This window comes from Borostomias antarcticus, assembly GCF_949987555.1.
Source record: "Borostomias antarcticus genome assembly, chromosome: 4".
Lineage (NCBI taxonomy): Eukaryota > Metazoa > Chordata > Actinopteri > Stomiiformes > Stomiidae > Borostomias > Borostomias antarcticus.
Genome location: NC_140237.1, coordinates 20,459,635 through 20,472,929, shown reverse-complemented (window position 1 = coordinate 20,472,929; position 13,295 = coordinate 20,459,635). Strand labels below are relative to the sequence as shown.

At 49.7% G+C, this 13,295-nt stretch overlaps 1 protein-coding gene across 1 annotated transcript in view; it reads left to right on the top strand.

Annotated features, from left to right (window-relative positions):
• Positions 1–2,788: 2,788 nt before the first annotated feature.
• The window catches only part of kiaa1549lb (KIAA1549-like b), a gene marked incomplete at both ends in the record, with an annotated part of 39,978 nt that continues 29,471 nt past the window's right edge, over positions 2,789–13,295 (top strand). The window contains 6 exons of the mRNA XM_084437371.1: positions 2,789–3,002; positions 3,132–3,247; positions 7,259–7,478; positions 7,910–8,043; positions 8,918–9,086; positions 12,143–12,202. Of these exons, the coding sequence (XP_084293497.1) occupies positions 2,789–3,002; positions 3,132–3,247; positions 7,259–7,478; positions 7,910–8,043; positions 8,918–9,086; positions 12,143–12,202 (913 nt within the window). The remainder of the gene's footprint in view (positions 3,003–3,131; positions 3,248–7,258; positions 7,479–7,909; positions 8,044–8,917; positions 9,087–12,142; positions 12,203–13,295) is intronic.

The window sequence follows — 13,295 nt, the reverse complement described above, 5'->3', positions numbered from 1 at the left end:
GAGACCCCCTACGCTGTCTAAGGGTACCAGTTCAACCCTGTCCACGCACCTCAACCCCGACAGGGCCATCTCTAGTCCTCGCACCGAAGACCCCCCAGCCCTGTTCAGTAGCAGAGCCACTTCTCTCTCACTCACATCCAAGGTGCTGCCGGCGCCGCAGACACAGTTAGGGTCTCAATCAGAACCACCGTTTTCCTCTGTCCATCCAGACTCTGATCCGGCCTCCCCTGAGACGAATCCTGGAACGGTAGAGGCAGACATGTTGTCCACAGGCGTATCTGACATCTCTCTCAGCCCTGCTTTAATAAGGAAGACAAGTCACAGCTCACTTACACCCAGCACTGACCACAGCCCTCTCAAACACACCAGAGACCACAGTTCAAATACACACTCAGATACACACAGTACTGACCACAGCTCTGATACACACACTACTGACCATAACTCTGATACACATGCGAGAGAAATGTCGTCCACAGGCGTATCCGACATCTCTCTCAGTCCTGCTGCAACAAGGAAGACAAGCAGCGGCTCACTTACACCCAGCACTGACCACAGCCCTCTCACACACACCAGAGACCACCGTTCAGATACACACACCCATGGCCACAGCTCACATACACACACTGCAGCCCACAACTCTGATACACACACTACCGCCCAGAACTCTTATACCCACACTGCAGATCGGGCCTACTCCAGATCAGATGGACAGCTGAAACAACCGCATGGCCTTCCTCACATTACACGAACACACAAGCCTGCTGGGATATCAACCGCTCAGCGAAACACAGAAAGCACTCCGGTATCACCTCTGTCCGTCAAACACGAGGACTATGCTGACATCACGGTCACAGCTGTCGGTCTTCAGTCGCAGTCAACGGAGACCATGACAACACGGTTCCCTTCCTCCTCCGCTTCTGAAGACGCTTGGATTTCCAAAGAGACAAGCAGGGAGGGCTCTGCTCGTGCTCCCTCCACCAACACTCCCCTGTTCACTGTAACAGCAGAGACCGCATTGGCGCCTCTTCAACTTGCCTCTCACGTGAAGAGGCACAGTGAATACCAGACACCAGAAATCACACCAGTTAAGACGGAGCATCACATTCAGTCACAGATGCTATTTACCAGTGGGACTGATCCTCTCTATCCTTCCGATACAGAAAGACAAACCAAAACATCCCCATCGCCGTCGTCTGGGAACAAAAAGGAGTTAGATTATAGGCAAACGACTACAGAAGAGGATATCAGTGTTTACTCGGATAGTGCTAGGCTAACAATACCATCTACAATGGAGGAAATAACAGAACCGCTGACTCCCCGAAATACGTCCATTGATTTTGATAGCACATCCCGTGGTGTCAGGTCTCGCTCCTCGGACATAGTTTCTTCTGATACACCTGGACCAGCAACACAAAACCCCAAACTCAACAGACAGAACACCCTTCCTCATCCGATTAGAACCACTGAAACAGGACTCTCTCCTGTGTACACAGAGGTATCTGCTGGGACCGAGCAGGTTGCTGTGGAACATACACCCGTTGTTCTTCCTACGGAGACAACCGTCAGACCCCGGAGTCTGATGATGTCCCCAGCCCACCTCATGTCCCTTGGGCCCCCTAGAACATCAGGAGCCACTGATGGCACCTCTACCCGACCAGCAGGGGCCACAACAGCACTACCTGTGTCCATGTTGGTCGCAGATGATGCCAGGGTCTCTGTGGCCATTTCGCCGGCCATCTCTCTCTCCTCTGCGCATGTGAGCAATAACGCTGCTAAGTCTAAAGGAAAGGGAGATGTTAGCATAGCTGGGTCTGCCTCTAGTTCTGTACAAACGTCACATACCCCCCTCACCACGGATGTGAAGTTCAGCCCTTCAATACTGATCGCTGTCACCTCACAAGGAGACTTATCGTCGTCGTCGTCGTCGTCATCATCATCATCATCATCATTATCAGCCACATTATCACCATTATTTCCATCACCAGAGGATTTACCCTCCTCCCCCATCATCAGTGTGACCAGTCCTACCTCAGCCCTGTCCTCCTTATCTACTCCTTTAGTGTCAAATACTCCTTCAATGTCTCCATCAGTGTTCACCTCTGGTTCCTTCTCCTCCTCACCTTCCTCTTCACCTTCCTCCTCCTCTTCCTCCTATTCCTCCTCCCCACCTCCCTCCCTTTCATCCTCCTCCCAGCCCTCCTCCTCCATCTCATCATCATCATCGTCATCATCATCATCCCCATTGGTATCACTACCATTGCCAGCATCAGCATTCCTCAACATCACAGGAATGACATCATCCTCCAGAGCCCTTACCTTCCGTGTTGCTACATCATCATCCAGAGCCCTCACCTCCAGTATTGGGAAGTTAACTTCATCCAGAGCCCTCGTGTCCCTTGCTGTCACATCCTCATCTGCATCCCCGTCATCCAGTGTGACCTCGTCAGTTCACCCCCATCCACCGCAAGGAGTGACCGAGACGTCTGTTGTCGTTACAGAGACGGCGATGGACGACTTAACCGCGGGGCCATCCAGAGAGATGGGGGTCAGTTACCCGAAAGACACTGAGATCAGTTTATCCCCCTCCCAAACAGGGAACCTCACCTCCGCTCCTGTGCCAGGCCCTTCCACGTCACAGGACTCACCTTTGACCCCTGGAGAGGACACCACGACAGCCCCTTTTCAGCTCACGACTGTGACGACCACCACAGTGGCGTCAACCACCACCGCCACCACTACACTCCCTACCACCACAACTACAACCACAACCACCACACAGCCGACCATGAATACAGCCCGGCCAACCACTACTACCAAGAGAACCACGACCACCACCACCACCAAACCTCCAGCCACCAGGGGAACACTCACCCCTCCAGCCCCTAGGACGAGCCTCCCTAGAGGGGCCACCACCAGCTTCGTCTCCCCCTTTAGCACCACCACTACGGAGGCTCCTCCACGCCTGTGCAACATCACCGAGAGGATGTGGCTGAAAACAGGTCAGGCTGATAGCACCAAACCACTAAGCATCCGTACGTCTCTCCACTATTAGAAATAATTACTTTGTGTGTTTTGTTTTATTGTAACTTGCCTCATCATACCCCTTCCTCCCTCTCTCTCTCTGCCAGTTGTGTCCATCCATGTCAGGAGGAACCGTCTGGACAGCATCCAGAGACAGAACCTACGACGTGGGCTGAGCCAGGCCCTGAAGAAGGCCCTGAACGACACCTCGGCGCAGGCTCAGGTCAGCGTCTTGAATCTTGAATCTGAATGTTTCAATGGTGAATTCTTTGAATCTTCAATCACATCTCCACTGTTTCAACTGCAAGCGCCAGATTGCACTGCAGTGGGCCTGGTCACGTGTGTCTGTTGTATGTGTGTCTAATATGTATGTTATGTGTTTGGTGAGGTCAGGTTTTCAGTTTCCATTTATCTGCATAACAGAACGATAGATTAGATTTGAAGGCTTGATCCTGAGGATGACAGAAATGTGGTTCTGCATTACTGTGGGGGAGGAACAATATTGTTATCCTTTGAACCACACATCTAAAAACAAGTCGCTTCTGTGACAAGCAAGTCGATCCAATTTTAATGAGACTGTTTTAATGAGACTTTTAACTTGCTGTTGGCATCATTTCATGACCTCGGGTGTGATGTTCAGTAGCTTTTTAATTTCGTTTGTAGACTGAAATTGTATTAAAAAAGCCAATTTGATTTACAACACCCTTTTTCGGGGGGATCGCAGATGGCTGGGGTCTGCAATTGGCACCGTCATACTAGGTAGTTAAACACATCATGTGATGCTGGGGAACCATTTACTGTATACTCCCATTGATACCCAATGTGTGCTGTTGGCCTAATATGATGTGCACACGTCTGGCGTACGAGGAGAGAGTGAGTGAGGAGAGCTAGGCGGCCTCATGTAGGCTACGATGAGGAACCAGGAGGACTAATATAGAAATGAGGCTGAGAGAATCTGTCCCTTGAGCCTCTGGGCAATGTCACATTTTCAAGAGAGTTAACTCACACTATGCTTATTTGGAACTTAGTAAGTGTTCTTCATTTTGTCCCTGTAGGGGAACCCTTTTTTGGGGCAGCTGGGAACTTTTCCCCCCCAAACGTGGGCAGTCTGGAGATGGTTCTTCACTACCTTTATGGCAGTAAAGATCCCTCCCTTCTATGCACATGACTCAAATGGTTCTTTGTGTGAAAATAGTTCGTAATCGAACTCTTCAACCCTGACAAAGAACCCCACCTCAAACATTTTTTTCTGAGTGTTTAGAGAAGGGAGTGGTGTGGCAGTAGACTGCACTGCCAATACCTGACCCAGGAGAACGATTAGGACAAGTACAATACAGTTCTTTGTGTGTTTGAAATAACCGAATGGAACCCATCCAGGGCCTCAGCACAAGAGGGATATTTAATCAAACTTTGAATCCATTCAGGTTGAGTTTGATAAAAAAAAAACTCTTGCCTGTGGAGTTGATAAGGACCTCATCAGATCCAGTGCAGTCACAATACCCTGTCTGTCCGTGGATCAGACAGTCATTGCTTCCCGAGCCAGAACCATTATCTCTCTCACTAAGCCCCTAATACCTCCACTCAGTGCTCCTGTGGATCAGGACTGGGGGATTGGCTATGGGGGAAAGTGTGTGTGTGTGTGTGTGTGTGTGTGTGTGTGTGTGGCTATGGTGGTGGAGAGTAAGAGACAAAAGTCTTTTTATAGTACCGCACATCCATGAGAAATCAACCATTTCAATGACTGAAATTGAATTTGGGAGTAAGAGCAGGACAGGGTCTTGAGATGAATGATACAGCCACAGGATCTCTGCATACAAGACATACTATAGGTCTCCATGCAGCCTCCATGTTGACTCCTGCAAGTCTAAGTGCCTTCAGATGTGTGTGTGTGTGTGTGTGTGTGTGTGTGTGTGTGTGTGCTCCATGACCTTGTGAATGTGTAATAATTGTACCTTCAGCAAGTGTGTCTGTGTGTGGTGTGTATTTTTATTTTATTTAATCAAACAATTTCTTATTTACAATAGCGGCCTGACAAGAGGCAAAAGCCTCTTGGGGGAATGGGGACGGGGGGCTGAATAGGAAGGTTGATTAAAAAAACAACAGCACACATCGAGACAATCAACACACTTAAAAGACAGCAAAACAGATCCCGATTCCCAACACTTCAGCATAGAAGGAGACAGCTGCACGGATCCAATAATTTTCCACACACCCTCTACTTACACACAGTCACACTATCAGGCAAAGACAACAGAACAGCAGCAGAACAGGAGTAACATTTAGCATAAACACACACCGACAGAGAAGCGGCTGCAGCAGAAGAGCAAACACACACCAAGCTCTCCAAACACACCCTCCAATCACAACATCAGGCAATACAATAAAGGAACAGAGAGAGAATGCATGCACAACACAAGCATTAAGACTGACAGGAAACACATACAGCAGCAGCGGCAAGAGAACACAGGAAACAGTAAACAGGCAGACATAGAAGAGTTAGGGAATATTAGGAGTCCAGGAAACAGCTGCAAGTTGTCAGGTCAGTGAGAATGTCCGTAATAGAGTCCTTCAAAACTGACGTTGGGATGAGACTGTCCAGTTTTAGTGTTTTTTGTAAGTTATTCCAGTATCTGGCTGCAGCAGCCAGGAATGACGGCCTGTCAGACCCAGTGCAGTGTTTGTTTTGGGAATTTTGAGCAGAATGTGGTGAGCTGATCGGAGGTTATAGACAACAGCTGGAGCAACAAGTGACACAGGTAAGGGGGGACAGACCAAGGAGGTGTGTGTGTGTGTGAGAGAGAGAGAGAAAGAGAGAGAGAGAGAGAGAGAGAGAGAAAGGTAGAGTGTAGAGCAGTACCATATCTCCCTGAGTAAGAAGGGAATGTTTCCATAGAGCTTGACCTGCCTAAATGAAGGTCAAAGGCACATGCAAGAGTTAGGGACAAGAGCAACTGCTCTCTCTCTCTCTCTCTCTCTCTCTCTCTCTCTCTCCCTCTGTATATATATATACAGAGTTACTGTATACATCCCCCTGTCTAAAAATTGACTTAATTATCTTCCTCTACATCTCAAACTCCCTCTCCCCAGCTCAGCCTCTCTATCTCTGTAACTCTATCTCTACCGCACTCGTCAGTAATCTCAATATTATTAAACGTCCCTCTCACCATGTTGGTCAAAGGGGAAGCCAGCAGATTGCCAAGGAAATTGGATTTGTTTTTAATTACGAGGCAAAGACGGCTTCTTGGAGAGGGTCGGCACAAGGAGGATAATGACTTGGGGAGTCTAGTGGAGCCGTTGGAAAAACGTGAAACTTTTTTCCTTTTAAAGCGAAGGCCTCCCGTCGATAAAAAAAACGAGAGGAATGCTGAAACGAATGAGTCCCGGTGAGTTAATCCCCTGATGGTGTTTCGCATGGCCAGATAGAGCGAAGGGGTACGGAAGCACTCACAGACCCGCTGAAACACAATCTTTGAACAACATCCTCACACCGCAGAGGGATGAGGGGAGTGCAGTGAGAAAGAAAGGTCTGTTCCCAGTGCTCATAACAAGGCCTGATTGTGAGGGGAATACTGTCGACTCATGGCCGGACCCACCCTGTCAAGCTCTCAGCGCCGAGGCCAGCGGACCTGTCTGTTGGCGCGGGTATTCACACAGTTGGGACAATGGATCTGATCCACACACACACACACGCGCACACACGCATGCACACATGCACGCAAACACGCACACACACACACACACACACACACACACACACACACACACACACACACACACACACACACACACACACACACACACACACACACACAGATACTGAATAATCGGCCTATAAGCACCCTCCGCCTTGTCACTGGGAACACAATTCCAACTGCCCTCTCGGGGCTTAAATGAAAGAGCACACCATTCATTGTCTTTGTCGATCACTCTCTGGCCTCCAGTCAAGCTCTCCCTCCCAGGTTTTCTCCTTACGTCTCTTTGTCTCTCTCTCTCTCTCTCTCTCTCTCTCTCTCTCTCTCATTTCATTTAGAAACCCCTTTCAAATTCCCTTAAGTGCCCAGTCATTCATCCGTCATTACTTTTGACAGTCAGCAGGTCGGTCTATATGACTGACCGTGAGTATTGATCCTGGGAATAGAGTCTAATACTGTGACCCCCTCCCTCCGCATCCTCCCGCTCCCTGCCCCCCCCCCCCTCCCTTCCCCCCCCCCTCCCTTCCCCCCCCCCCTCTCAGGTGGAGACTGTGTTCGGCGCGCCCAACATGACGGTGGCCTACCACGTGGTCGGGGGGGACGTGGTGTACCACCCCTCCGCGGTGATGGAGGCCCTGGGGTCCTACGGCAGGGACCGGCTGATAGCCGACCTGCGGCAGTTCCTGCCCATGGTGACCGCCCTGCCCAGCCCGGCGGCCCTGTGGAGGCTGACCCCGGCCGTGGGCCTCCAGCTCAAAACAGGTGAACTTTTAACATTGAAGTCAACAGGCACTTCCTCATCCCCAATTACGTCAGACTGACCTGAGGTGAATAAGGCGAATGCGCTTTACAGAGAGCAATGGGAGGGTGGGCATTTGTCATGTGGCCAATCTTCTCCCAAATGTGTTGTATTTTGTAAAATACGGGGGTGAGCATTTACAACTGCAAAAAGCTGTAGAGAAACTGAGGCAAACAAAGTGATTTTTCTCAGCGCTGCCTTTTTCCTTTGTAGGGCAGCATGGGGCCTGAATGTTTCTCATCTTCCTCTCACTTCTGTTTTCTTGCCGTTTATGCCTTTGACACGATACATAATGCAGTATTCAATGTATTGGAATGTTGTTGTTGATGTTGTTGTGTATACACTGCCTTGAAATCTGTTTCCTTATGTTCTTTGTGATCCTCTGCCGGTTCAGTTCTGCGTTTCATGGGCGTGGGCGATGACCCGCGGTCCTGCCGGTTCTCCCAGATGATGGAACAGAGACTGGAGAACGTCTTCGCCGAGGCCCAGGCCAAAGTCCCCCACGCCCACGGCCGCCTCTCCGTGCAGGTATCCCGGGCTGCGCTTGCTCTCTCTAGCACTGCGTGGGGGTGGACGCTGCGTTTGTATCGACACATGTATAGGATGAGGGACATGGAGGATCTGCTCTCGAATGATGCTCTCGTTGCCGGGCCAAGTTATATTTGGTCCTATCGTATGGTCTTCTAACGCAGGGCTGAATTGTGCTGCTGTTTGCTGTGCTTCCTCTCTACCCACCCACTTCCTGTACTTGTCCTGTTCTGTGCAGGCAGGTCGCTCTGACCTTTCTCTCCAACCGGTCATCTGCTGGATTACCTCAGAAACAAGCTGTGGTTCTGATTCACGGTTTATACACTCGGCCTGAGTGAGTTACGAAGCGGCTGGTTTACAGTAGAAGTAAAACTCATGAGATATCTGTAGGGATTAGGTTAGAAATACGTCTGAGGGCTGCAAACATTACTACACATTCGATCTCAAAGCACTTTATAGGCACTGTAGTGTGTGTGTGTGTGTGTCTAAATTATGTGTGTATGTGCGTTTTTCCTTGCCATTTGAGATAAGATCTGGTCCTGTCCAATGATTGTGTTTGGGGATGTGATGTTTACATTTGAATGAATACATGAGCTGCGACATTAACATGTTGGCCTACAGTATATTATGCTAAATGTTCTTACATACAGTAGATGATAAAGTCGATATTACAAACACTTCACAGCAATGAAAGGCCTGGTTCTTTCACTCGAGGCAGCCTTTCGATTAGTTTTTTATGGATTTGAAAATATTTTTGTCAATTCTGTGTTGATTATGCCTATAGGCACACAGCGTGTTTTCAGATGGTTTATATATGAGGTCTTGTCTGGAGAGATACACATTATCTCCCTCTCCCTTCCTCTCTCTCCTCCAGATGCTGAGTGTATCTCAGGGGGCGGGGTCTCCGTCCGTGTCTCTGGTCTACACCGTGAAGAACGGAAGCGCGCTCCTCAACGGCACGGCCGCCGCCAACCTCCTGGGTCAGCTGACTGCCGAGCTGGTGGGCTACTTCCTGTTCTACCCCCCGCTCATCATTGCAGAGCGTACGTACAGCCTTGCTGAGAGGCCCACACCAGAAGTTGTCTATAGGCGTGTACTGTAGCTATCATCGTGACTTATCTTACATTCAAATCCAGCCAGCATCATTTACACTATCTATCTAACACTAGCTATTTTTGATAGTGTTACATTTTTTATGATGTGGTATTTATTCCATGCTAAGAGCTCTATAAAATGTTCCTTTAGCTAATACAATTAAACATTTTCCAGGAGCTTGCTTGATCTTCTCGTTGAGAGAGGTCAGGGAAGAATTTTTACAGTTCTCCAATATACTGTACTATAGGCTCAAATGGGTGAACTAGTTTTTATTCCATCACTCTGGAAAATTAGGGGTAGGATCAGTTTATGTACACCCCACCCCATTCTCTCTGTAAAGCACATTGTGTTGCCTTTGTGTATGAAATGTACTATATAAACAAAGTTTGATTTGATGTGATTTAAGTGTGAGGGCAACAGTGATTACCGCAGCTGAGCTGTTAGTGGACGTCCATGTTGGTTCCAAGATTCTGCGGAACTCTTTTTTTCTTCCTACTGATAGCACTGTAGCGAGGTCAACAGTGGAACTCACAGATGAGGTACTTCACCGAGATACACACCTGACTCGTTTTGAAGGGGAAGTAAGAGTGACGTTTTACCTCAGACTTTGAGTAAATTGGACGTTCGTGACTGTCCCCCTGCCGTCCGCGGCTAAGCGGTTGCTAATGATGGCCGACTTACCAAGAGACAATGGACGGGCGTGTCCAAGGCCCCTCCAAGCCCGTCTCCTCTCATACCGGTCCCTTGCCAGGACACGGCCTGTCTAACAAGCGCTCCCCAGACTTCTCTGTCAGAGGACGAATGACGAGTGACAGGGCAGCAGAGTGAGTCTAAGTAGTGGTCCCTGGAGGTCCCGGCAGAGTCTCAGTCTGCTGGCCGCTACCTCCCCCTTCCTCAGCTCGTCTGCGGAGACGGGCCTGACAGATGCGCGGGACTGAGGGGGCTCCCCCCCCCCCCCCGAGTCCTATCTGGGTTCTGGTCTCCCAGAATGCACCTGGGCCAGCGCCGTGCATTGCGAGGCCAGGCCGGGATGAGTGCCGCACCTCGGGGACTACTCTCTCGGACCGGACTGGACTGGACGTTACGGGCCAGGCAGGCGGGCGCTTGCTGTACATGCTACAGACTGTCCAGATAAAAGGCCTCGCTGTTAATGAGCGTTTGCTGCATTGTCAACCAGCCAAGTTAGGGAGATACAAATCACCGCCAGGCTTCCTGAGACAGGGGGGGGGGGCGATGAGGGAGAAGAGAGAGAAGGGAGGGAGGTGGCGGGACACGTGGTGGTGGAAGGTAAGAGAGGAGGAGGAGGAGGAGGAGGAGGCAGAGGAGGGGGTAGCAGCAGGGGCGAGAGGAGAGGACGGGTGAACGGAGAGGCGAGGGAGAGCGATGGCAGAGCGCGCCCTGTTTGTTTTGTTCCGCTGCCATCGGTGATATCGCTTCACACGGGGGCCAATTAAGGCCGTAAATAATTAACAGCCGGGGTGGGTGGGTGTGTGGGAGGGAGGGGGGTGGCGGGGGGGGGGTAGGGGGGTTGGGAGGTGGCGGTACCTCAGGCCTGTGTTGCCAACCATACATGGGCCAGAATCTCACACACCATTCCGCCTGGCGTTCCCGTTCGGAGCGTGGAGAATTCCACCTCCCTCCTGGCGGGCAGTTTGTTGTGATTCGGTTCCATTGTTTGTTCAGTCTCTGTGGACTGTGAGGAGTGTGTGTCCCTTTTTATGTAATACTCTGCCTTTATTTTCAGATTATAGCTGCAGTTCATTTTTACATTTGAAAGCGGATGCCGGTGAGGTAACCAAATTGTGATGGTAGCTTAAATGCAATGGAATCAACATTGTCATGAAGCAGTACATGCTTTATATGTACTGTAAGACACATTTCTACGTGTCCCATTGCTTATTTCTGCACTTCAGAATTATTCAGAATGTTCCGGTTTGCATCCCCAGGCTCTCCCTCTTCGACAGTTAGGAACCGGCTCATGTGAAACATTACAAGGTTATGATTCTGTGCGGTTGACACTATTGGCGGGCGTTGAAGGGATTCTGCGGACAGCCCTGCGGTCCTGACTGTTCACAGAGCCTCTCCGCTCTGCTCCTCTCCCTCTGCAGGGAACAACGGGAGAGGGGTGAGGAGGAGGAGAGAGAGAGAGAGAGAGGGGGGGTGGGGGGTGGGGGGGTGAAGAGCAAGGATATATGCGTGAAAATGACAGAGGGAGAGAGAGAGAGAGGGGGGGGGGGTGAAGAGCAAGGATATATGGGTGAAAATGACAAATAGAGAGAGAGAGAGTGTGTGAGAGAGAGAGAGAGAGAGAGAGAGAGAAAGAGAGAGAGGGGGAAGAGCAAGGATATAGGGGCGAAAATGACAGAGAGAGAGAGAGAGAGAGAGAGAGAGAGAGAGAGAGAGAGAGCGGGGAAGATAATTGAGCCGTGTCGGAGAGAGCTATACATTTTGGCAGCAAGTCTGATTTCATGGACCGGTGATACAGTTTGTCCCCACGTTCAGTTTCAGTTGAAGAATTTAATCAGGCAGGAAATATGCAAGCGAGCTAAAGGCTGAGGAACACAGATACAAGCTGAGCCCAACTTAAAGCTCCCGGTCTCTCGCCCCCATGGCTGCGGTATCTCTCAGCCAAAAGCTCCCTGTTTAAAGAACCGTGATGTCGAGCGATGATGAGATTCTAAGCTAGAAGTTTTACCACAGAGAACCACAGCGGAAAACGGCAAAATAGTTTCTCACCTGGCCTGTGCGAGATAGGGTAAATTAAGCTCACCAGCGTAGCTCTGACGCCACTGCAGATGCGATCGAATCGGACTCACGGTCGACCTTTCGAGTCCTCCTGACACATGGCCCTTTCGGTCAGACAGTGCATCCTGCCGCTGCGGCTCTCTGGAAATGCCCGGTGAAGGGAACAGACATAACAAAGTCCGAGCCCAAGGGCTCCAGAAGCCGCCCACTACTGTCCAGGGTCGAGATCACTCATGAGCGTGTTCTCTCTCTTTTACAGCGCTGGAATACCACAACCTCAACACGTCGGTCGCCACCAGGGACTTCTGGGTCATCACAGGTAAGAGTCTCGCCCACTCACACTCTGGCTCGATGGCTGTCAGGAAGGAAACTCGATTATCGGTCAAGACGATGTTATTCATTTATCTGCTGCCTCTATAAGGTCTTATGTAGTAGAGTTTTTGTTGCATGTGAAGTCCCCCCTGATAGTTACAGTGCCTTATTCATTATTTAGATTGTTCTGCACACTCTTGAAAACTTTTATTCTTCTGGAACACTATGCTATTGCATGTGCAACAGACAATGGAAGCGCATTGTGTTGCCTCTGTGTATGAAATGCGCTATACAAATAAAGTTTAATTTGATTTGATTTGAATGTTAATAGGATTTACTAAGCAATGTGTGTTCATACCAAGACTTCTTCTGCTTGGTTCGACGTTGTAGTACCACGACGTTGCAGCCACCTCATCAATAAAGGGTCACTGATAGGATATTGACAGTGTAAGTGATCACGCGACAGTGACCTTGTTGCCATTAGTGTTGACTCTTTTCTATAGTCGCGGTAGACTGCATATCTACCTCATCAGCAAAATTGACTTGAGTTGTTGTCACGTCTCATGTGACCTTGTCATTGACAAACTGGATATCCACTCTTCTGATGCTGTAATGTATAGAGTATGAAGATGATAGATCAGAGATTTTATGCATGTGTCAATGTGTGTGTGTGTGTGTGTGTGTGTGTGTGTGTAGATGCACGATAGTGTGTAGTCCATGTGAACTCGACATGCATGTAAATGTGTGTGTGTGTGTGTTTGTGTCTTTGTGTAGTGGTGTGTCCTCTGCTGTCTTTATGGATGGTCTTATCTGTGTGATGGCATTTGGCGTGTGTTAACCCTATGCCTGCTGGACCCGGAGGCGTGACCAAGGTCTGAGCAGAGCTAAATGGGATTTACTTCCCACTGTACAAGATAAGTAACCAGGGTTACTGCCTCTAACAACACCTCCCCCTATCCTCTTTCTCCTCCTCCTCCTCTGCTGTTCTCTCCATCCCCAACCCAACAACACAATCATTCTCTCTCTCTCACCCCCTGCATCCCTCACTGCTGGATTCAATCACCTCCTCCACACTAACCTTCCTTTCCGCTCTCTCTCTC